We start from the raw sequence: 24,997 nt of genomic DNA, 5'->3' as shown, positions 1-24,997 counted from the left end.
ATGGTATATTTCGTTTCCGTTCGTTTGGTTCGGTTAGTAAAATTCTAAAAATCAAGAAATCAAAGCTCAACAATACGCTGCCACTCTGGTTTCTCAATCCGTCCGTAGTGAATATCGGACAGAGCGGTATGAAGTCTGAAATGAAATGACCAGTTGCTCTAGCTCCAAATCGTCACTCACCTCTTATAAAGTTGCATTTTACTACTCATCGTCGGTATCAACAACTTCTCCATAATCCCCTTCTCCTTATCACAATGCAATATTTCTGACACCGGACCCACGTTAGCCGCCGTGCCCGACACAAAAAACTCGTGAACCCGTTTCTCTTGCACCGCCCGTGCCAATTGGCTCATCGTGAAGTTCGTCTCGGAGACCTTCATCAAATTCCACTCTTTCGCCAACTCCACAACAGATTGTCGCGTGATTCCTGGTAGAAGGAGTCCTGAATCCGTAGGCGGTGTGATGAGTTCCAGTTCATTGTCCTCATTAGTCCATAGCATAAAGAGGTTCATGGCTCCTGCTTCCGTGACAAGACGGTCTTCTCCGGAGAGCCACATTGCTTGGTCACAGTCGTGCATCGCAGCCATTCTGAAGTTGGAAATAATTTGGAAAAGATTTACTAGGAAGGGTCATGGAGTCAGTTTGGAGTTATGGGACTTGACTGATATTATTGGAAAGCTGAGAAAACGCAAATTCCAAATATACACTCCGTTTTTGCTCTTGAGAATAGTATTCGAGAAAAACCAGGTCAAAGTTTGGGGAAATACACGCGAAAATTGCAAAAAAAAATTCAAAAAAAATTAGCATGCCAGAAAGGTATTAATTTGTCATGTTTTCGAACTTTGACCTAGTTTTTCTCAAATAACAGACATCCAAGGCAAAAACTGAATATATATCTGTAATCAGTGTTTTCTCAGCTTTATAATGATATAGGTCACTTATCATGAGTCCAAACTGACTCTATGAAGTTCCCTAGTTAGAAAATCTGAAACTCACTTCCCCACAAAAATCGTCGGCGCATAATTACATCCCATCTTGTACTGTCCAACACCACCCTTCCAGGATCTAACCATTTCTGGGTCAGCCAGCAATCGAATTCCCTAAAAATCAAATTGAATCATGCGTCTACGCTAACCGCTTAATAAGTTGAACTTACCCTATCATAATTGAAATAACTTCCGGTAATTGCTGTGAAGCACGCCCATTTCGCTTGGGCACTCTCACCAATTCCCAAGTGCTGATCGGTTGCGAACATCATCGGACGGATGTATAGCGAAGCTTGGTCGGTCTTTGGGACAAGATCCGCATCGATTCGAATCAGCTCATCAATAAGGAGAAGTGCCTCCCGAGTGTTGAAATCCGGAAGTGTGGAGCGACGGGCGGATCTTCTCATTCGCTCCATATTGAGTTCCGGGCGGAATACACGAATCTACAATAGAAATCAATGAATCCTTATATCCAGATGTCCATAACCAACCTTCCCATCCACTCCATAATACGCCTTCAACCCTTCAAAAATCTGTTGTGCATAGTGCAAAACTTTGGATGCCGGGTGAATAGCAAAGTTCTGGAATGGCTTGATTTTCGGTGCGAACCAACCCTCCTTCACATCCCAATCAATATCAATCATATGGTTGGAGAAATAGCGACCGAATCCAAGTTTCGACGGCTGAAAATGTCTTGGATACATAAAAAAAGAGAATGATCAGAAAAATGTGTACGTCACTGGGAAGCCGTTGCTTTTTGGTGTTCTTCTCGACGACCAAATTAGCATATTGAAAACTGCTTTGAGTGCAAGAAGATGTAGTGGAGAAGTGGCAGAACGAGGAGGTTATTGATCTGGAATTGTCTGTCTGTGTTCCTGTGTATCCAGATGTCCATAACTAACCTTTTCAAAAGAACAGACGAGATTTTCCGCATTTTTTCTCTTTCCAATAAATTTCGACACCGAGAGATCCGAGTAGAGTCGAGGGGTGAGTATGGGAATGAATTGTTTTCATTTTTCTGAATTTTGATTTTCCGCCGAGAAGAAATTTCCAGAACATTCATTTTTTTATGGCCACGTGGCAAAGTTTGAGGATTCACGATTAAAAAAACTATTTTTCGAAAATTGTTCTCCCAATCTTTTGCTCTTCCGTATAACAATAACAATAAAAAATAAGGAACCGCGACTAAACCAAACGGAGGCAAGCAGAAAAAAATTATGGTGACGGATGGTGTTATGGGAATTGAGTCTTTTCCTATTCTTTTTCTATTCTTTTTTCGTTCGTTGTTCGGTTTTATGGGTAGGGATTATACTTTTTGAATTTTCCGCAGAGTTTTTTAAACGCTTTTTGAACTTTTGAATCACTATTTGGAAGTTTATCTGGTGGAAACTGTGGAGACGGGCCATAAATGCGGTCAAGAAGTTTAAAAAGATTTCTGACTGGCGTACCTCTGACGCGTTTTTAAATTTTCAAAAAGTTTATCCATCTGGTGTTCCTTTGACGCGTTTTTAAATTTTCAAAAAGTTTATCCATCTGGCGTACCTTTGACGCGTTTTTAATTTTTCAAAAAGTTCTTCTGTCTGGCGTACCTTTGATGCATTTTTAAATTTTCAAAAAGTTCTTCTGTCTGGCGTACTTTTGACGCGTTTTCGAACTTTCCAAAGTAGTTTTCTCTTACTGTACATACATTCTAATATACTATGCATTCTCATTCTGTTCGTCTTGTGTATCTGGCGTGTCGTAGGCGCGTTCTGAATTCCATTTTTAAGGATTGCTAAGAAATACAATTTTGTTAATTTCTTGCCGAAATCTGAGGCACCTCTGGCGCGAATTATCTGGATTTTCAAAAATCTTCATGTCTGTGTATAAAATTGTTTTCAGACTTCCATCTTCTCTGTTTTGCACATTTCAGCCTGTCACATGCCTCTAAAATTTCAGCAAACTTCTCCTGAAATGGCGTCACTTTTATCTTCTCTGAAATTATAGGCAGGTAAAGGGAAACTAAAACTGAAAACGTCTGAAAATAAATGAAAAGATGCAAATGCACATTCGAGTCAGTTCCGGGTAGCAAACACTTCTCTAGTGAATAATTGAAGTATCCCTCTCTCCTTTTTTCTTATCCTTTCTCCCTCTTATTTGCACTTGAATATTCATGGAATATAACATGATTATTCTTCCTCTCCTTCTTATTTTCTTCCCGCCTCCTACTCTTTTTTGTAATCGGGACAATTTTTGAACTAATTTATTATAAAAAAACATTGAAATGCATGTTAGTTATCCAATAGAGCTGTATTCGGTGGAGCTGGAGCTGGCGTTGGAGGCGGGACGCATTCCAATTGTATCACATTTTCTGGTATCCAGTGCAAAACCTCCGCTGTATACGTCTTTTGATAGATTTCTGAAAAATGAGAAATTCTGTACAGTAAGATCACGTAGTCAGGAGCAACTTACTTATTTTCATAGAATAGTTTTTTGCGCATTTGAAGATTTTCAGTCTCGTTCGGTAGAATATTGATATAAAAACTGATTTAATTCTACGATCCCTTCTTCTTTTATGGACCGAAAAATAGGGTAGTAGGGTAGTGGGTAGCCTGGTAACCCGGGGGGTCAAGTGTCAGTTCATGGATACACGAATAAAATAAAAGACACGGGGAATAAGTTTTATCTACTTCTGTTTTTCTAGGGGCACGTAGAAAAATTAAGAATTTAAAAAATGTTGTTTGGTAAACATGGTTCTTTTCTTTAGCTTATAGAGATATGTAACATCGTATTTCTAATTTCCTGAATAAGCATGTAATCTGAATACTTGTTCGCTATAGTATTAGATATATCAGTTTTTGTGTGTTTTGAGTATTGTAAACTAGCTTATCACTCATGGAGTCAACCTATATCATTGGAAAGCTGAGAAAACGCTGATTCCAAATATATATTCAATTTTTGCTCTCAAAGCTTGGTTTTCGAGAAAACGAGCTTCAAATGCAGGACAGCAAGAAAATAAATTGTATTGGACTTTTTGTTAACAATTACCTTGTCACTGTAAAACGTTTTGGTCATTGTAACTTTTACGATGACCAAATTTTACACCAGGACATTTTTGCCGTTTCTTTTTCCTTTTTTTGCCTGAAAATATTTTTTTTTTAATTTAAAATGTTTTTTTTTTGGTAGTAATTTGGCAGCGGTCTTACATTTGTCGCTTGTTTTTTCGACTACCAGGCCTCAAGGGCAAAAACTGAATATAAATATTTGTAATTAGCGTTTTCTCAGCTTTCCGATGATATAAGTCACGTCCCAATAAAATTATGCTACAGTGTCATACGGTGTCATTAGGTTAATTATGTCTCGGCTCACAATTAAACTAAAAAATGTACTAGCTTCTACTAGTTTATTTTAGATTATACTTACTTTTTGTTAACAATTACCTTTTTAACTTCTTCCACTTTCTATCTTCCAATGATCGAGCAAAAATTCAACGACAAAAAAAAAGATCCCTCCCACTGACATCATAATTCATCCAATTTCATTTCAAATTGTTGCATTATTCTCTCATCTCCCTTCTCCTTTATTTTGCATCTCAACATTTTCATAATATTCGAAATAGATCAAAGCTCAAGCAACCTTTGTTAAGTGTCTCCTCTTTTTTTATTCGCATTCCAATTCTTTCGCTCATTTTTTCCTTTTTCGTGTTGTTCCCATAGTCTTAACATATTCTTAAGCAATTGATTGGCTTCAGGGCAGGATTTTAATGCGGGAAACTTAACAAAATGTAATTTTTGATGAACGATTTCTGAAAACACATCAGTTTTGTTTGAAAGTCGCGCCTAAGGTACGCCCAAAGAAGTATTCAATATTCATCTCCGATCTCTTCAAGTAAAAAATTCAAAACTTTTTCTCATGATGTCTGAACTAAAAAGGTATAAGACACTCTTTGCTATTCATATCCAATTCTTTTTCTATTCCCGAAAATTGAATTTTATCCTTCAAATTTTTTTCCATTTTTATTTTACAAATTTCCTTCCTGTCCTATACCCCTCCTTATCCTTTTCTCAAGTTTCGAAATTTCACTTCTCTTATTCAACAATTCTCGTTTTTAGAAGATAGAAGACTCCAAGAAAAAAGATGAGTAAAAGCGAACTACATTCTCTATTGTCTTCGAAAAGACAACAGAGGCACTCGGAGCCCGCCGCTTTGACACCTGCTAGGAGGATACAATTGAAGGTTAGTTTTTAAAAATTTTTGAGAATTGTTTTAGTTTCTACTAAAATGTTCTTCTTTTTTGTATAAAAAAGAATATTGAGACTTTAAGATAGTTTGAAGTTATGGGACATGACCAAGGCCAGTGAAAAGCTGAAAAAACGCTGATTCCAAATATATATTCAGTTTTTGCCCACAAAGCTTGGTTTTCGAGAAAAATGGGGTCAAAGTTATGAAAAATGACTAATTTTTACCTTTCTGATAAGCTAATTCTTTATTGTCGAAATGAAAAAAGTGATACCCAGGTGTTTGCGGACTTAATGCAAAATCATTGAAATTAGCATTAAGTCCGCAAACACCGGGTATCACTTTTTTTATTTCGACAATATGTTTCCAAAATTTGACCCCGTCTTTCTTGAATACCAGGCCTCGAGGGCAAAACCTGAATATATATTTAGAATCAGTGTTTTCTCAGCTCTCCAATGATGTAGGTCATGTCCTGTAACTCTACGGGCACTCTTCAAAGAATTATGAAATCCTGACTATCATAAATATATTGTGTGCCATTATAAAACAGTTCACAAAGATTTCAGCAGCAGCAAAAATATTTGAAGGATTGAAACTTGTTAAAATCGCAAGGAGATATATTTATCCAGACCGATATTAAACTTTTTTCTCTTCTTTTTCCAATCTAAAAATAGTGTGAAAACCAAACAAAAAGTACCAAATAACACAACCAAACATTTTCAAGTATTTTTCAGAGACAACTCCAAAATTGAGTCTCTTCTCTTGTATTCTTGTTCTCTTTTTTGTTTCAATCAGTCGTAATTAGTAGCAAGTCTCTGGAGTTCCCTTTTAGAGGGTCTTCGTCATCATTATTTGGCAGTTCCGGGTCTCATCTGGATTCTTTTTTTTTAATGGAAATCCTCTTTTTTGGTCTCTGGGTAGGAATTTAGGTTTTCAATTTGATAAATCCTAACACTATAACCCTTAACCCGCCGGCACTAGTCTAAATCCCAAATAGTCTTGTTCCAGAAACCTCTTCAAATATAGTGGTGCTTAAACTCTCCCCACTCTCTTAACCTCTGAAAATTCTAGAAATTCCAGAAAGTCCCTCACTCTCCCTCCTCTTACGTCATAAACATTGTTGTAAATTTTCGTTAGAGCCCTAAAACCTCCGTCTAAATTTTATCGCCTTTCTCTCGCAAATCCTATGATACACTTTTTCGATTGTCCAAAGATCCGCTACTCTAGAAAATGCTCAAACATGCGCTAAAATCTCTGTTTAAAAATGTGAGTTTTGAATTGATTATGAAGTTTCAAGGAGATTTTAGTGTCTCTGGTGATTCTTTTGATATTTTGTGAGAAAAATGCTTTTTTTTTCGATTCTGTAATTGTAATTTCAAAGAGGATTAGGTCTGTGTAATTGGGCTGGGTTTCGCCCAAATTAGATGTCTTGGGAAGTCGAAAATTGCTAAGAAGTGTGACTTATTTCCCTTTTTGGAAATTTCAATTTTCCCTGGCGTTCCTTTGGCGCGTTTCTAGATTCTAAAAACTAGTATCTAAAAATATTCTATTCAGCTTATACTTGTCAAGGCCCAGCTTCAAAAAAAACCAATTTTTTCAAATTTTTATTTGAAATGTGAACATTTTTAATAATTTTTTCAGAATTTCTTCTAATTCTGAATGATAGTCGAAGGTTCAAAAGTTTTCAAAAAATTTGAAGAAACTTGAAATTTGAACCTTGGCGCCGGGATTACTCTGGTTTTGTCATTCTTCATTTCAAAATAAAATAATAGAAGTCACATTTTCTTCAACCTTTTTTTCAAAAAGTGCGCACCTCCCGAAAAAAACCACAAAACCCTCTTGAATTCAAAAGTCCATATCTCAATCTCTTGCCCAATTCATTCATATATTTCGGGACACCTAGTGCTCTTTGATTCCCCCTTCATTGTCTTTTTAGTGTCCCCCCTCTCCGTCTTCTTTTTTTCCTCACTCCTTTCCGATTAATTATGTCCGACCGCCTGAAAGAAGGAGAGGGAGGACGGAATCTTTGATAGTGTGTATATGTATTTGTGTTATTCTGAGCCACATTAGCCTGAAAGAATGCTGCCTATTCGTTCAAATGACTGTTATTCGATTTCTGTTAAATCAGAAAGAAGGGGGAATGATAGGAGACGGGTTAGTCGTGTCTATATTGGTATATAATTCTGAAAATCTCTGTCTGAAGTCCCCTCCACCAATTATCATCCATCATTCCAGAAAACCTTAAACCGTGGACACCGCCGAACCGACGACCGAAGCTTCTCCCTGACTCGACGAACGATTACCCGATTTCGGAGCACATTACTTCTTCTCGATGCTCAGGTACGATATTTTATTACCACGATAATTATAGTCATTTCATTCAAACTCTCCGGACAGCAAATTGCTCTCTTCGTGTTTTTATTTTATGACATTTTCATTTCGCACAGGAAAGAACTTATCAAATCGGAAATTCGAGAGGAAATCCGGAGAAAAGTGATTTTTGGCTATGCGAGAAAAGAGAAACTTTTTGACTTTTTGTGCTTTGTTTCTTCTCTATTGTTCCTAACTCACTTCCTTCACACCTTTTCTAGAGGGAAGTGCATTTCTAAAAATGAATTCCTTTTTGAATTTTTTGTGGTCACTTTTCACTATTTTTGAAATTTTCGGGTCAAAAACTTTTTTCTGGATGCCGTTATCTGATTGCAGCCCGACTAAATTGTACTTGAGCTATTATCGGTTTACGAACTCGTGCCAGGGAATGTTGAAGGCGCATCTAATTTATTGGGAATTTCGCGGAATGGTCTCATAGTTGAAAAAGATCAAATGCCGTGTTTCTGAGCTTGGCAAATCTAAAATTACAGCAAATCATGTTTTCCGCTTCGTGGCCACTTCGTACAAATTAGATGCGTCTTTAACACCCTCCGGCAAGTGTTCGTGAACCGACAATAGAAAATTATTGACAGTTATTGTGTGACTTTTACAAATCGACAATTTTTTGACTGGTGGACTGACTATTATAATTTCTGCTTATTTAGATGCACTGTTGTTTAGCTAGCTTTCCAATTGTGACCATAAGCCTCACTCATTTTGAAATTGATAGCTTAGGTTTTTCAAGCAATTACTTAGTTAACCGACTTATGAGTTTATGGATAACATAACCTACATCTCAAAAAACGTCTAGCCTCTCAGCCTCTCTGAGCCTCTCGAAAAATGCAATTTTTGCACTGAAAATGATTTTAATCGCATACCTCAATTCGGTGAAGCATTCTGCGAAAATGGATTACATGTTTGAAATCAGCGTGTTGAGAAGTACTTAATACAATATGAGCCTATTAGAGAGCCCCAGTTTTGTCTGGAACATTCTCTAGCCAGAACAATTTTTTCCAGACACTTCTATAAAACTCACCTTTTTTAACCTCCTATTTCTCCAAAAAGGTCAAAATTCCCTGAGAGTTCTTTCTTTCAAAAATCACGACAAAAAAAAAAACAGAAATATGTTATTCTTCCCTGTCCGCGCCCACATAAATATGCACTCTTTTGCCCAGGATAACACACGACGGGGGGCTTCTCGGATTTCAACTTTTTTCTATAGTGTTCGAACCTCCACTTAGTTTTTTGTCGCATTGCTGTTTTTTTTTTCAATAATTTATATAATTTAGTTAATTTTCCAGGAAATGTGCTTGTGCGGACTGCTGAACATCACTCATTCGGTACACTTGATATTATGTATAGAGGTAAGTCATTTTTGGTTTTGAATTTATTTTATTTTCAATCTTTTTCAGGTGTTCTTTGCCCTGATCCTATTAATCCAGTCTCCCGATTTGCTAACAATGAACGGCACCTATTTCTATTTTTTGGGATTTTTCGATGGTGGTGGATGGTTTTTCTTTGCTCTACATGTGTCTTGTGAGTTTCGTTTTTATAATTTTTGAAAAGAAGAATTTTTTCCAGTGTGCATCACCTGTCTAATCTCCTCGGCTCTTCTCTACATCGGCTCCCGATGCCAAATGCCGTCACTAATACTTCCGCACGTTTTCTGGCAATTCGGATTTATAATCGTTTCCGTTTTGGCAATCATAGGTTAGTTTTAAACCTAGAAGTAGTGAAAAATCTTGAAAATTTTCAGTTCTAATGACACTAGGATTCAGTGGGAAGATGTTGATGCCTTCAAGTATTGTTCTGAGTTCAATGATGGGTGTGGCAGGTGAGTTGTTCAATTTTTTACATTTATTTTACAAATCTTCGAATTTTTCAATTTCAGGTATCTGCGAGATGTGGTGGTGTCTCCTATCTGTTGCCTACTACCGACATGTTTGTGATACCAAGGACCGGCCGTTCTCCACGTCAGTGTCCCCAGATGAGGATCCTCTGTGTGCCAGGGACAGTTTAGTTTGATTTGGAAAGATGTTTTTGAGAAAATTTAACTGGGTTGATATGGTTTGTGTATTGTTAACGAGTACTTTTGGTCAAAACTTTTTGTAACATTTGTTTGTAGTATATGAAATGAATCTTGCCATATTGTCCATTTAAACATCAGTATAAAATCAAAATGCGTTTCTTAAAGCTGTGAGAAATAAAAACTCTATTGAAAGATAAAAGGTAACATCCCGTCTCTGCTTTTATACTGGATGTGGAGCCATTCAGTAAGTGTGTGGGTGTCAACAGATAAAATGTACAGTATTCCGAGATATACATTTTCATAGTTGACAATTTATTGATAACTAAACCAGCAAACGAACTATGGCAGCAAGAAACAGAAGAAAAACGCACCAATGGAACGCCAGAGCGTTTTGCATTTGTTGAGGTGAGAACACTGCTTCTCGGCTGTTTGAAGTAGGAAAAGTTGGCAACAGATAAAATGTACCGTATTCTGAGATCTACATTTTCATAGTGGACAACTTTATAGAATGACAATTCGATTAAAACCGATAGAAAGAATAATTCAACCAGAAATCCTATGAATCATGCGGATTGGATCAGGGGATACATCGAGTACATTTCATTATTTTTACTAATCATACCTTGCAAAGTCATGATCTTCCAAACATCAAAATAATAAACCCTCTGGTCTATTGTCCGTTCCTTACCTCAAAACAATAAATCTGATCACCGAATGATGCATCATTTACGTACTCTGAAATGTGCACCGGACTAGAAGTTATTTTCGATGTGTCTGGGAAACAAATATTGTTTGTTACATTCTCTCGCAACTTTTTTCCCACCTCCAACTCGAAGCTTATTCACCAATCGCATTTTTTTTGCTCTGAAAAAAAAAGAAAATGTTGTCCTTCGAAATTCCTCTAAAAATTGCTTCTGTTGCTTTTGCGTTGAGCCTTCTTTCGAATTCTCTCTTGATCTACATCACCGTTCGCTGTGTCAAAAAAGTGACAGGATCATATCGAAGAATGATTATTCAATTTTCAATACTTTCTATTATATTCCCTGGACTGGAGATCGTCGCCAAACCATTTTCTCACAATTTCAAGGAGTGCATGATGTTTTTTAGTCTAAATACTTCCGGAGGTCCCGGTCTCCAATTCTTAATTTCAGTCTGGGCAGGATTATCAGCATCAATAATTTCTTTGATTGCCGTGCAGTTTGTGTATCGCTATTTGAGTTTTTTGGATGTAGAAAAAGCAAGAAAATTCGAGAATTTGAATACTCCATTATTCTGGATTATGTACCCGTTTGTTCCTGGTAGCTTGTATACTGCATCACTTTATTTTTTCTGTCAACCGGATTCCTATTCTGATGATTATATGAGGTAAGACACCTAGGCATCCTAAAAAAACACTAATGGCATAGTTCCATTTTTCCAGAAACACTATTCAAGAAAACTATTCTCTCAACATCACTAATCAATCGCGTTTTCTAATTTTACCATTCGGAGTCGATGAGAATCTCAGATGGTTGAACTTATCATTTATCATCTCTGCAACATTTCTGATTTTTGTTCACTATATCATTATCGTCTTCTGTGGTGTCAAAATTTATAGATATATCAAGAAGGAGCTCGGAAAGTTTTCTGCAAAGAATATGCAGTTGCAGCAACAATTTTTCTGTGCATTGGTTATACAAAGTATGGGACCCACCGTCTTGTTAGTTTTTAAAGTTTCTCTACTCCTTTTATTCCCTCTGTTGACCCACTTCTGGAACATTGATCTTAGTTACCAGACAGGATGGTTCTGTTCTGTTGCCGGCTTGTTTCCAATAGTTGACAGTGTGGCTTTTATGATTATTGTTTCGGAATACAGATTATGGATAATAAGTGAGTACTTTTAAAGGTTTTTACATAAGCATGGAAAATCTTACACTTAGTTATTTTATGAAGTTTGTTACAGAAAAGTTCTCCAGTGTGTTCGCCACCAATCATTCGTCGGTCAGCCACTCTAACGGAGGAGTAGAAATGGTCGGACATGTTCCAGTTGTCTTATAATTATTTCAGTGTTTGTTTTAGATAATTATCAGTAAATTATAGTTTTGTTATTGCTAATTAATACCGTTGAAAAAGTGTTTCATGCAGTCGACGATAGTGCACTATGAAAATAAGGTGCAGATCTCGACAGAATCTTTATCTTTGTAATTGAAGGAGGACTGATATCATAATTTTTAAATTGCAGGTTCCGATACTTTAAAAACATTTGAAAAGACGTTTATATTTGTCGGATATTCTGAAAATTGATTTTTAAATTTCCGTTATTTTTTGAAAAAAGATTTCTCATTTCCGTTCTCCAGACTCAAAAGGAGCCTAGGTGGAAGAGTTTTTTTGGTAGTGTGGTCTTCTCGTACAAGATTTTTGCTGTGCGGAAAAACTTCTTTTGTTGAAATTTAGATTTTCGTTCTGAATATTAATCTTCACCTCGAGTTCAAACATACAAAAGCTAATCCAACACTATTCCTGGAATAACTCCAAGTTCTAGCATTCCGAAAAATCCAATCAAAAGCAATAATGTCATACGTCGTGGGAAAATCATAAGTTCTTATGAAACGGCGTACGCAGCAGTGTTGTTGGGAATTCCGACTTCCGACTTCCGACTTCCGACTTCCGGGTTTTTTTCACTTCCAACTTCCGACTTCCGACTTCCGGATAAGAAATTTCACTTCCGACTTCCGACTTCCGACTTCCGGATAAGGAATTTTACTTCCGACTTCTGTCATTACATAACGGTGAAATTTCGGAAAAGTAAATTTCGCAGAAATACATGGAAAAATTGTCTAGAAGGACAGAAAATAAGATTTTCTTCAGCCAAAAACTAATTTTCCACTGATTTTCGGCAATTTTATGGTTTTTCTCTTGGGGTTTTTGAATATTTGCGAAAAAATCTAATTCCTACTTCCGACTTCCGACTTCCGACTTCCGACTTCCGGGCGTTTTTTCACTTCCGACTTCCGACTTCCGACTTCCGGATAAGAAATTTTACTTCCGACTTCCGACTTCCGACTTCCTGATAAGAAAAATCACTTCCAACTTCCGACTTCCGACTTCCGGATAAGAAAATTTTCACTTCCCAACATCTCTGGTACGCAGAGAGAACTTGGTTCTGGACTCCGTGGGAATGTGGTGTATGTATGTGTATGTCCGGACTCCGGATGCCTAATTTCATTTTCCCAGTAAATTAAAAAACAACAACTTCTGCCAAGAGCTATAACTATCTAACATCAATTACAAAATTCTAAGCTATTTCTCAACTAAACAGGTGGAAATCCAAATTGAAAGTCTTTCGACACAAACTACACTGTGGTACTACAATGAATTGTAGTCAAGTTTTTCAAAATAAAAATATGCAACAGGTAGTGACTAATGTCGCGTTGGTAGAAAAGACAACGTCTTTAATTTTTTAATAAAAACTCTTCCCAGCGACTTTCAGAAACATTTTCAATTTGTAGCATTACCATAAATACGAGAAACAGGTGATTTATAAAAGCTCCGATAGGCTCAAAAACTAAGAAATCGCTCTTAACCTTGTATTTTTGCTAACAAAAACGATGTTTCTAGTATTCTTTGTGTTCACCTCTATCTTTACAGTGTCCCTGGTATTTAACATTTACCTATTCTTGGTAATTTTTGCGCAGCCGGATAAAAGTTAGTTTTCAGTGAAGCTGAACACAATTTTTTCAGAGATATGATGTATTTTCAGACAAACTGCCTACTGTATACATTTACAACATGATAATAAGTAGCTCTGTGGATATTGTCATTATGTTTCTGACTTTTTTGATGCCAATGGCAATGGATGATGAATCTTATGGAGGTAGGAATTGGCATCTGGTCTCACAAGTTGAGAATTTTAATTTCAAACTATTTTTCCTGTTACTTCAGAGTTCCGCCAATCAGTTGGACCCATTCTAACCATCAACTGTACATTTTTCTACGAGCACCCTTTGTATCTAACTCTGCTCATGAGTATCCAGAGGATTTACGCAGTGTTCCAACCGTTCAATAGACATTTCACAACTGGAAAGTTATGGATTTATTGTGCAGTTATGGCGGTTAGTTTGAATTTTGAAATTTGAATTTCGCAAATCTTTTTTCAATATAGGTTTTCTCCTGGATATCCCTGCTAATCCCATATTTCTCTGATTGTCCCGTGAATATCAACCAGAGAACTTTTAGTTTTGCCGTCGAGTGCCCACAACGTCACCCGGTATGCTGAAATGAGTCATACTCAAAACACCTGCTAAATTTCAGATTACACTTTTCCAAAACCGTTATCTTATTGTTCTACCGTTCACAACAATGCTCCTTAATATTTCTTTAATTTTTTATTTGGCCCTTCAAAAAAGTATGGTGCTGAAAAACTCAGTGGGGAATAGCAGTGAGTTTTCTTTTTGAAACAAAAATTAACCAAAATTTGTTCAGGCACCTCTAACACCTCTACAACTCGCCCAGTCTTCCAACGGTCCCGTCAGAGACAGAGCTTTGAAAAGATGCTCCTATTCCAGTCAATCTCCACCACAGCCTTTTTGCTACTCTATGAAGTTAGCAGCTTTTTCATCAGGAACTTTACAGTAAGATTTCAAAGAGAAAATTAATAATAGTTGACTGTGTTCCAGGCAGAATACATGTCGCTGTCTGAAGACTTGCGACGATGGATATTCTACATACGGTTGACTCCCACTGCTTTGTTTTGCTACTTGATATATTACATAGGGACGCCTTCTATCAGACGTCTCCTGATTGAAAGAACTAAATTATTGGTGAAAGGAAGCTATGAGGGGACTACTGTCATTGTTATGTGATTTGCAGAACAGAAAGTATGAATAAATCTTTTAAAGATATATATATATATATATATATATATATATATATATATATATATACATTTTATTTGGATATTTGGATAAGTGGATAGACAGATAGACAAACTTACAAGGGAGGGTCATGGAGTCAGAATAGAGTTATGGATTATTAGAAAGCTGAGAAAACGCTGATTCCAAATATATATATTTGGTTTTTGTCATCGAGGCCTGGTGTTTGAAAAAAACAAGGTCAAAGTGCTGAAAAATGACAAGTTATTACATTTCAATTCTCTATTTTTCAAACTTTGATCTTGTTTTTCTCGAATACCAGACATTGAGGGCAAACACTGAATATATTTTTGTAATCAGCGTTTTCTCAGCTTTCCAATGATATAGGTCACGTCCCATATCTCCAAACTGACTCCATGTCTTCCCTAGTTAAAAAAACACTTTATTCATCAAATTCAAACAAGTACTGTAGTAGTTGGCGACCTGTGTCCAGTTTTTCCTCTCGCTATTTCCTTTACTTTATCTATGACTAGTTTTCGAATTGACGGTGTTCCCACGAAATACACCAGAAAACATAATAAAGAACATATGGATAGTCTGAAATAAAATATGAAGCGTTGGACTTCAATAGCAACGGTTTCATAGTCTTTCTGAAATAAGAGTTTTGGAATGTCGTGATGTTCGAAGCTCAAATAGAGTTCTTACCCGAAAAATTCTCATTAAAAGACCAGTCAATTCATAAACCAATATGAAAGAAGTTGTGAATATGGATTGTAACAAAAGAGAGTGTTCATAAGACTGCCGAGATTTCGATCTGGTCACCAATGGAGGTAGCTGATGGACATTGCTGGTCGAGGAGATAGAAACGACTGAAAATGTCTGTGTGTCTGAAAGTCCGGATGTCCTCATCTTACCATTCAACCTTCTTCTCCTTAGAGCTTCCCCTCTCTTTTGTGCTAGGTATAAAAATAAGCAGATGTTCAGTATAAATGTCAAAACAGGAATTAAAATTAACCAATCGTTTTGTAACTGAGTAATCTGAAAATTCTTTATTTTGTTTTCCTGATTTCTTGGTTGTTATCTAAATAGAACCAGGTGGTTTTGAATCTATTTTTGAACCCAAAATCTAAGAAAAAGGAAAAGCGAAAAAGGGAAAACGTACCGGGTGTCTGTTGGCACAGTCCACTGCAAAGTTGAAGGTCCTCTGGTTGATGTTGACAGGGCAGGAGGAGAAATAGGGGATTATAAGGAATATAAAGGACAGGATCTGGAAATTGTTTTTGAAAAATTAGGTAAAGTTGTTTGTAAAATCACCGCAAAACCTCCACAAAACAGCCAAATTTTCAGATTTGTGTAGAACTTCGTTAAAGGTTCCTTCACTACATGTATCCTATGTATGACCATTATCAAAGATAGGTAGAATGTGTGTTCATAGGAAAAAGTGCATAAAAAAGTCAGCGTGGGGCCCAATATTCGACGGTAATCTGAAAATTTTCTCTGGATATTCAGGTTTAAGAAGTGAAACTATGTACCTGAATAAAAATTGTCTTCCAACAAGAACGGAAACAAAAATGTGAAAAATATTGTGATTGAGTCCAGCGAATTTGCAATGATAACGTTATAGATGTAAATTGTTGGCTGACGAGCTGAAAATCCTGAATTCCTGAAATTCCATCCTCTACAGATATGCAAACATACTTTTGTCCGGTTGCTTGTAAATAACATAAAATAAGAATGCATTGAAAACCAATGATAAAAAATTTATAAACGTGAATCCAAGAAAGAATAGTATCATGAGAAAGAATTCTGGAAAGAAATTGATTGGTTGGGGGGGAAAGAAAAAATAAAAAGTAATGAGAAAGTCTGTAGAGAATTTGTTAGGCTGGTTTCACCTGTTGGTGATGTTTTTTTTTTTCTCTAAATGGCGGCAAATGAAAAAAGTAAAAGGAAAAATGCTTCAGGAGAGAAAACTTTTTATGTAAAATGAGTACAAGTAAAGTCAAAATAAAAATTTAAAAAATAAATGAGTTTTTTATTCAAAATCTTTGCTCATAAATAAAATTAAAGTTATGAAATTGTGATTCATATGGTTTCTTTCGACAAGCATACGTATTTTGTGTCGTTGGGCTATTTTTCCACCTGTTTTCATTTTCTAGCGTAGTAGGATTAGTAGGGTCTAACAATCGATAAATACAAAGAAAGGTAACAGGAGGCAGACATAGTTTAGTGTCTTTTTCTTAAAATCTTGAAATGTCTTAAATCTGATTATTTTGAATATAAATTTTCAAGGTATTCTAGTCGTGGTTACAAGATGATTTTGGCTTTGAAAAATGAGAAAATAGAGGATTTTTCATGGAGAATCGCTCAAAATGAGCTGAAATAAGGGGTATTTAAGGTTGAACTATGAAATATTTGAGTTTTTGGAGCAAAAATCACACGAAAACTAACGAAATCGGCGTATTCTTAGGAAATCCCCCAAAAGATGTGATTACAGTTAGATTCCGGCTAAAAACAAATGTTTTTGAGTAAAAGACCGACAAAAATTCTGTAATTTTTCGGCGAAATTTCTTGAAAATGACTCAAAAATCAAGATTTTCTACGAAGTAAGATTTTCAGAATTGGCCGGGCCAAAATATCTCGATTTACCGATGAATTGACAAAAAGAGGCGTGGCCAGGGAAATTTTTAAACTTTAAAACAGTTAGGGTCTTCATCTGTATGTTGGTCGGGATGTTCAGAAGTCCAGGTGCTCAAGTTGGTTCAGTTCTGATATAAATCTCTTTCCAGATATCCACAAGTCCCTATATCCACTACATCCCCTCCTCTTCATCATAATACCTCCTCCATCTCCTCTAAAAACAAACAATCTGTGCGAATCGAGGCATATGTCTTCTCCTTCTCGCTACTCCATTTCGGAACGCGCATGGCTCGTTGAAACAGAGAGAAGGATGATGTTTAGGCAATTTACACTCTCAAGTGATGCCTCAAGTACCCATATTATATACTCTTCAATTTTACGCAATTTGGAATATATATTTATCCGAATGTATATGTATCACTTTTCGTTTTCAATATCTGGTGTTATCATCCACACCGTATGTTCCCATATTTTGTGTCAGTGAAGCATGAGGAGTCTGTATGTGTGTCCAGATGTCCGGATTTCCAGGAATTGCGTTTTGGTGCTTGTCTATCATTCTATAGATGCATCAAGATACTTTTATAAGAATCTCACTTGCCTGGCGCGCCTTCGCCGCTTTTCAATTCTGGTTTTCAATATCCCCCCCCCTACCTGTATCCCCCTCTTGCCCAACACATTGGTGTTCATTACGGCGGAAGTGATTCGATATGCTGCTATACCGGCGAGGCTATATAATTATGAACAAAATCCCTCCTCCGATATTATTCTTCGCGGTATTTATTGTATGATTATGTTAATTCAGTGATGAAGGATGAAGGCCATGGAGAGGAGAGGGCTGATCCCAGACAAGTCACGCTTCTCCAATTTTATATTCATTTTGAAAGCGGAAAATTTCAAATACATTACAGTACCCTCTTCATGCTTTTTTCAAAAAATAAAATTGCCCAACATTTTTCTTTTCCCTTTAAAAACCACTTGACTAATTGCCTGTTGACCCCCTAACACCCAAAAAATGCCAAGATTGTGCACATATAATCTAATCTGTATGGAGGAGAGCACACATTCAAGTGGTTATTTGAACCAACATATCAATTTCACTTAAGGGGGGTCATTATTTGATTTATTTGGGGAGGAGGAGAGTCATTTGGGGGATTAGGGTGTCCATGTGTCCGAGAATCCGAATGTCCAGAAACCTAGGTTCTTTGGATATCCTCAGGTATGTCTATCAATCCGGATGTCCCCAAACCAATAGTTTCTGACAGATCTGACCTATCCCCTCGCTAACGGTGTAAGTATTCATAAATATGGGTGCGGGAGTAGTGGTAGACAGCTGTCGCAATTCACACACACATACAAATACCAAATATCGCCATACTCATTTTCCCGCGAGAAAATGGGGGACACCCATTAAAATTTTGATGGCACATTTTGTACTACGAGAAGCAAGCGGCTAATTGGAAATTCATAAGGTTTCAAAGTGGAGTGGCTATTGGAACGGGGTCACAGGCCTGTTACATCTAGGCCTTTATTGAAGTTTTTAGACTTAAATTGACAAATTTCAGTGCAAAATAGGACTATTTTTGAGCTGTCGTCTTAAAATGACCATAACTCTGTAGGGAGTGTCCGTACAAAAAAGTTGTCAACTACAAAAATGTAGTTCTACCTTTGTTCTGCAAAAATCATTAAAAACCTACTAGGTGTGGCAATAAGAATTACCCTGACACACTCTCAAAGTTGGACAACTTCAACTGAAAACGGTCAAAATTCCTATTTTTGCAGGGTACTGTAGCTCACCCCTGACCCCTTTTTCTAGCTGCCCCCTAATTAGCATATTCTGCGACCCATTTATATCACTTAACTGGTTCCCCCTTTCTTTTTCTTTATCATCATCATCATTATTACTTGTTCCTTTCCTTCTGCTAATTGAAAATTTATGTTCTTCCCCCCAGTCTCATTCTAAAAATTAGTGTTTTCAAAATGTTTACGTCGAATTCGCCTTATAAACCCCGCGATAAGCCCTTTTTACACCCTTTTTAGGTCCATGGAACACACACACTGTTTATAGTAGTGGTGGTCGAAAATATAAACAATGAAGTTCTGGAAAAGACCACAATGTTTAAGGACTGGTTAGGGCAAAGAGTGAAGTGTAGTTTAGTCTCTCTGACACTATCTTGGCTATTTTAAGATCTTTACAGCTACCTTTTTTGATTTTCCGGTTTCGAGACTTGCTGAAAAGGGAAGCCTTTGGTGACTCGACTTTTAAACTATCTTTAAATTTTGTTATTCGACTACGGGAAGTCCATTTCTGCTATCAAAACCGGCTAACTCTCTCTGCGTGCCGATTTATGAGCTCTCAAACTTTCCATATAGTTATGATGAAAAAAAAATTAATCATTCGGAAAGTTTGAGAGCTCATATCTCGGCTCGCAGAGACATTTAGCGGGTTTTGACTGCAGAAATGGACACCCCGTAGTCGAAAGTACCTATGTCCAAACTTATAGATTGTTTGAAAGCCACGTCTCCGAAGAATTCCCTTGTCAGATAGTCATTTTGTATTTTTTTTTCCTTTTTCTTACATTATTTTACTTCCAGATTTCCTCTCAACACCGCCTATCAAAATCCTCCCGGAGCTTTTCCCGGATTTCGACACCTCGTCAAAATGACACATCTCCTCTCTCCTCCCCGTCCATTTTTCTAACAACTTCTGTGCCTTGGGAACGACACTCGATACTAAAAAAAAACGACGGGACGGGACGATTATGTTCTTGACACGTGTCTCTCTTTTCAACTTCTCCAGCATTCTGTTCTCGCCACTTGAAAAAAGCCTCCTGTCAATTTGTATTGGTAGTGTATATAGGGGAACAGAAACCAAATGTATTCGTGGAACTTTTTCTGTCTTCTACACTTTTCCTAAAGACACACTTCATTTTTTATTCAGTTTCAATTTGAGAGTGTTTAGCGGGAGTGGGCATTTAGAATTGACTTTATCCCCACGGTAGCGGAGGTATAAAAACTAGTTAGCGGTCAGAAAAACGGTAGAGAAAGGTAAAAAATTATGCGTAATCGAGGGATTTTTTTTTGACTTTTCAACTTTTTGTGAATATCGACACGGTTCAACGCCTAGCAGTAAATTATGAGACTATTTTGTTTATTTTGTTTCTTTCAAGGGAGGTCGGGATTTCTGGCTATATCTAGTTATTTGTTAGACATAAGTAAGCCTAGAGCCTTAAGAAGGTGCTAGTGAAGCCTAGGATGTGTTCACAATCCTTTTTTTTCCATATTATGTATTAGGCCAATTTCAGATTACCCTAGGGTCATTTCAACCCATTCTGACCTAAGTTTTAGTAAATTATTCAATTTTTCTGTTCATTTCAAGAAACGCCGGGATATCTGGTAAGAAGAGACTTTAAATCAGATCTAGGTCTACCTAATCTGACTTCACTAACTGACAAAACACGAATAACTTTTTTCACTAGATTGTTCTGCAAAAACAGAAAAAAGATTTGAAATTAGCGCAAAATTTCCGTTCTAGTTATACATGTCTCGACAGTAAAACCAAATCGGTCAATTTCTTGTCCATATCACTTAACCAATTTCACTTCAGATTTTTCTAGAATTATTGAGAGAAATTTGCAACTATGTTAATTTTTAGACGTTCAGGCCATTTCAGACTAGCCTTGACCATTCCATGACAATCTGAATCCATTCTCCCATACACCTCCGTTTATGTACCCACATCACCTCCTTCTTCGGACCACCTGCCCTCCTTCATCCTATCCGTAAGCCTATCCATGTCATCATGTCAAATGTTGACTCCTCATGCTACCTCCTCTCAAATCCATGACAATTATTATTTCCCCCTTTTCCCATAGCCCTCAGGACCATCATGCACGTAATATCTATTATTTGCACCTGCCTTTTTGCACCGTTTTGTTGAATTTTAGGTTTCCACACACCCTGTGATAACTGTTTTACTAAATTTGTGCCCTTTTCAACACAAATCATCGGGTTTAGAACAGGTTCAGTCTTTTTTTTTGGTACCTTTTCTTCACAACCGCTACTCCCCCATCTGACTTCTCTGCACCTCTCACTCTACCGTTATCACTATATCACTGATACCGTTCACATTCGATTAATTTGATGATTGCTGCTGACTTGAGAAGGAAAAAGAGTAGAAGAAATGAGAGAGAAAATGGGAGAGAACTTCTGAACACACGTCGTCGCCGTCTTTCTTCTTCTCCCCTTTTCGATTCTCTCCACTTATTTGGCTTAGTTTTTTTGTGTTGACCTTGTCAAGGTAATTTTTTTTGTAGGATGGCCATGGTCTGGTACGGTGGGAGAAAGATAGTTATCTTTTTGTTAAGAATTGAGAAAAACATTGGTCACAAGGAAGTAATCGAGGAGTGCATGGTATCCCGGAAAATTAAAATGTCTAAACTTTAATTAATGCTTGTGATCTAGATCTTTGATTTTGTAGTTCGGAACTGTTTGGTGTTAGCATGGAGCTTTTTGAAATCTTTATCAAGAATTGATTGAATGAAAATCCCGCTTTTTCAAATTGTCACTTCTCGGTTAAAGGTCATACTACTCCTTTGTTCCAAGTGTCAGAAAAGTGGGCGGAGCCTATTCTGGCTGTAATTTCTAGTCTTAGATCAAGATACGGCTGTTGTGTTGTGACAACAACATAAACTAACTGATGTTATCCATAGAAGTTTATGTACGTTGGAAAAACATAGTTATGAGAAGTTAGTGAGAAGGAAAAGGGAATTTTGAAAATGTTAGTTTTTCCAGTTTAAATTAGAGTTTTCTGTCAAAATGGTTTCCAACATAACTTTACATGTTTTAATCGCACCGGCGAGATTTTTATACCGTTAGAAAATCCGTTTTTTTTTTCTATTAGTATATACCTATTTTCGCTCTAAAATAACATTTTAGTGACCATTTTATCATTTGTGAAATTTGGTCCAAAGGGATTCAAAATCCAGAAACCCTTTTTATAAAACTGCCGCTTGTTTTTTTTCGTCACCACCTCGAATTGCAATACCTAGCTGAAAATGCATGGGATATGAGTTTTAGCTCCGCCCACTAGAGCCTTTTTTACCTTCTTGAAACAGATTATCAATACTATGCTCTGTGGCTATTTTCAACAATGCTGACTGATTTAAACTTAAGTTGTTTTTCTAAGAAGTACCGTTAACATATATTATACACCAAACTGTCAAAGTGATATTTCATAGCCCATATATCCCTCCCTCATATCTTTTACTCTTCCCCGATTATCATTAATAATATCATCATTATCCTTCTCTTTCCGAACTGTTTCATCTTCTCTCCCTTATCTCTGTATACAAACATTTCAAAATCGATTAATCAAGAAATTTGTGATTGAGACGGATGAAAAAAGAAGAAATTTCGAGAAAAATCAAGTTTTCCCCTTTTTTGCTTTTTTGCGGTGTTTATGAAAGAGGCGCGACTAATCGCTTCCGATTTGCATAATTTCATTTAATTCGGTGGGATTTTGGGATTTTATTATAGAAGGTAGTTAGTGAAAGTCATTAGGTGCTGTGCTGACCTTGTATATATAAAATTGTGAAAACACTTCTTTAGTCAAACCCAATATTTTCTAATTTTCTAAAAAAAAATTCAAACTAATTCCCGAAATTCCTTCTAATAATACTAAATTACCTAAATTACCTGTTTACATTTTCCTTCATTTCCAACACCCAAAAAAAGTGAAAACAGTACCACTCAAGTAGTGTATAGAGACAAACGATGACATCAAAAAGAGAGGAAATGCCTAGCCAATTGCGTAATAAAATCTAATGGTTCGCCTTTTTTCTTTTCTAGGTAAATTACGACACTGCTGCTAGGTGATGGGTGGGTTGACTGACCAAAAATTTCGGTGCCCCGCTTATTTTTTCAGATTTTTTTTCTAATTTAGTCTTTCTTGGCCTAATCCTTCTTACCATGCATGAAAATGTTTGCGGTAAACCACAAAGACTTTACCGGGTGGCAATAAAATGTGGTGTAAACTGTAACCGCATGGGTTTTGTATCCATGCGGGTATAGAAACAATACCAGCCTAATATCTGCTGCGGTAGAAAGAGGACGATAAGATGGATGTCATAAAATGTATTTCTCGCACCGTTCTGAGAAAAAGGTCATATTAAGGGGAGAGGAATACCGTTTTTATGGGTTCTTTCGCGCCTTTTTGATTGGCAACATTCTTTCCTTTGGAAGCGTCTAATTTGACTTTCTTTAGGTTTGAAAGTCTCATAGCATAGATATAAAATCTTGTATCGGTGTTAGGTAATTTTAGAAATTAGACAACCCGCAGAAGGCCAGTGACATAGAACTCGCCGAGATCTACAGTTTGGTATATTTTTCAGTTCTCAATACTACGATTTAAGCAAGTTGCGGGCCGGCCCGTGTTGGCTCGTTTAGACCCGGTTTGCAAGTAAGCTTTCTTTCTGTACTGAACCTCAGAAATTATCAGCTCTATCAAAAAGTTGTAAACTATAAAAATGTAGCCAAAATCATTTCCAACACAATATCAATACGTTTAAACATTTTACGCCATTTCAGGACTCTCCAAACATACCCGATCGCCAATTACCCTCAACTATACAACTTGTCCAATTTCATGTTTTTTCTCCTTCGAATCTTGAGTCTTTATTCATGTAAAATCTATCCTCAAAATCCCATTTCTTGTCCCCATTCAGCACCGACGTGATTTGATTACTACCTTTCCCGTTTTGGTCGGGGAGGGGCCCCGATAGAAAAGCGCTCTCATCCGTGTATACACATCCCCTTTTTTGGTGAGGAGGACCCCTATAATTTTTTTCTTTGGCTTATTTTTTACAAAGGCTTAGCTGTTTTTTTGTTCAGTGCAACCGGAGCTCGACCGCTGGTCTTTTTTTTGACTTTTCAGATTTCAAGACTTTTCAGATTCAGACTCAACTAGGCCGCTCTCAAAACTACCTAGACCATTCTAGAATGCCAATCCCAATTTTTGACTCTGCAGTTGCAGTTCCTAAAGTGTCAGATTTCCCTAAAAATTTTTCTAAATTTCACACTTCACTGCTCCTTTCCCCCCTTTTTTTCGCTCTCCGTTCCCCCTTTTTTCTCCCACATTTTTTGAGTTGAAGAATAAGTAATTACTACACCCGGCTAGAACAGAAAACCACAACAAAAAATGTCTAAGGGAGGATCTGATCTATTTCGCGCCTAGTTTAATTAGGGGGTATTTAGGAGGAGAAGGAGAAGGAGAAAAAAGGAAAAGACGAACGAAAATTGAAGGCTATGAGAATCTGTCACGAAAGAATTGGAGAAAAGTTGCAAGATTTTTGGATGCTGTCAAATTTTGTTAAAATGAGATTCTTGGGATTTTGTAGATATTTTTTGTCAGTTTTGTGGACATTTTGGCATTTTTGAAATGTTTTTTATAATATAAAACTTATCCAACTCTAGTTTCTATTGCTTGAACAGAGTTTTAAATAAATAATTTTGCTTGATTCTACCTTATCATTACAAACCTTTCGTATCTAGAGAGTCAAAGGTGCGCCAATTTCCCAAGTGATTTCCTGAGTCGAAACTGCAACTTTTTTAGACGGTTTTCTCAGATTTCGGCTAATATTTAGCCTATTTTTGAGGTTTCAGCCGTTTTTGAGGTTTCAGCTGCCCTTTTTGCTAGCTTCATTTCAAGAAATTGTTTGAAACTGCTGAAACGCGTCAAAAGCGCGCGACACAGATCGAGTTCCTACTTTCATACGTAAAACTATCTAGATTTTTTAGTTTTCTGATTCCCTATGTTGAACTTTGACTCGAACACATCTCTACTCAATTCTCTGATCCATCATCAAAGTTTATCCGCCATTAAAAAGTGGGCGTGTCTAAGCTCCAAAAAT

General features: G+C 36.8%; 4 protein-coding genes across 4 annotated transcripts; 3 read left to right on the top strand and 1 right to left on the bottom strand.

Moving 5' to 3' along the window:
- Nucleotides 1–59: 59 nt before the first annotated feature.
- Nucleotides 60–1,920, bottom strand: GCK72_021932 (uncharacterized protein; the record flags this gene model as incomplete). The annotated part of the gene is made up of 7 exons (XM_003105200.2): nucleotides 60–135; nucleotides 181–588; nucleotides 997–1,100; nucleotides 1,157–1,429; nucleotides 1,478–1,669; nucleotides 1,722–1,839; nucleotides 1,889–1,920. 7 exons carry the CDS (start codon nucleotides 1,918–1,920, stop codon nucleotides 60–62), a joined length of 1,203 nt encoding a protein of 400 aa, XP_003105248.2.
- A 6,958-nt stretch (nucleotides 1,921–8,878) lies between these two features.
- GCK72_021931 (uncharacterized protein) lies at nucleotides 8,879–9,599 on the top strand (the record flags this gene model as incomplete). The annotated part of the gene is made up of 5 exons (XM_053734579.1): nucleotides 8,879–8,938; nucleotides 8,987–9,110; nucleotides 9,156–9,284; nucleotides 9,331–9,408; nucleotides 9,466–9,599. The coding sequence occupies 5 exons, from the start codon at nucleotides 8,879–8,881 to the stop codon at nucleotides 9,597–9,599; spliced, it is 525 nt and encodes a 174-aa protein (XP_053583492.1).
- A 1,283-nt stretch (nucleotides 9,600–10,882) lies between these two features.
- Nucleotides 10,883–11,640, top strand: GCK72_021930 (uncharacterized protein; the record flags this gene model as incomplete). Its single annotated transcript, XM_053734578.1, has 3 exons — nucleotides 10,883–10,968; nucleotides 11,024–11,283; nucleotides 11,546–11,640. 3 exons carry the CDS (start codon nucleotides 10,883–10,885, stop codon nucleotides 11,638–11,640), a joined length of 441 nt encoding a protein of 146 aa, XP_053583491.1.
- Nucleotides 11,641–13,371: 1,731 nt separating this feature from the next.
- On the top strand, nucleotides 13,372–14,316 carry GCK72_021929 (uncharacterized protein; the record flags this gene model as incomplete). Its single annotated transcript, XM_053734577.1, has 5 exons — nucleotides 13,372–13,456; nucleotides 13,525–13,694; nucleotides 13,745–13,849; nucleotides 14,065–14,213; nucleotides 14,259–14,316. 5 exons carry the CDS (start codon nucleotides 13,372–13,374, stop codon nucleotides 14,314–14,316), a joined length of 567 nt encoding a protein of 188 aa, XP_053583490.1.
- Between the last annotated feature and the right edge of the window lie 10,681 nt (nucleotides 14,317–24,997).

This window comes from Caenorhabditis remanei, chromosome V (assembly GCF_010183535.1).
Source record: "Caenorhabditis remanei strain PX506 chromosome V, whole genome shotgun sequence".
NCBI classification, from domain to species: Eukaryota; Metazoa; Nematoda; class Chromadorea; order Rhabditida; family Rhabditidae; genus Caenorhabditis; species Caenorhabditis remanei.
The sequence above is the reverse complement of the archived record's forward strand: the minus strand, read 5'-3'. Positions and strand labels throughout refer to the sequence as shown.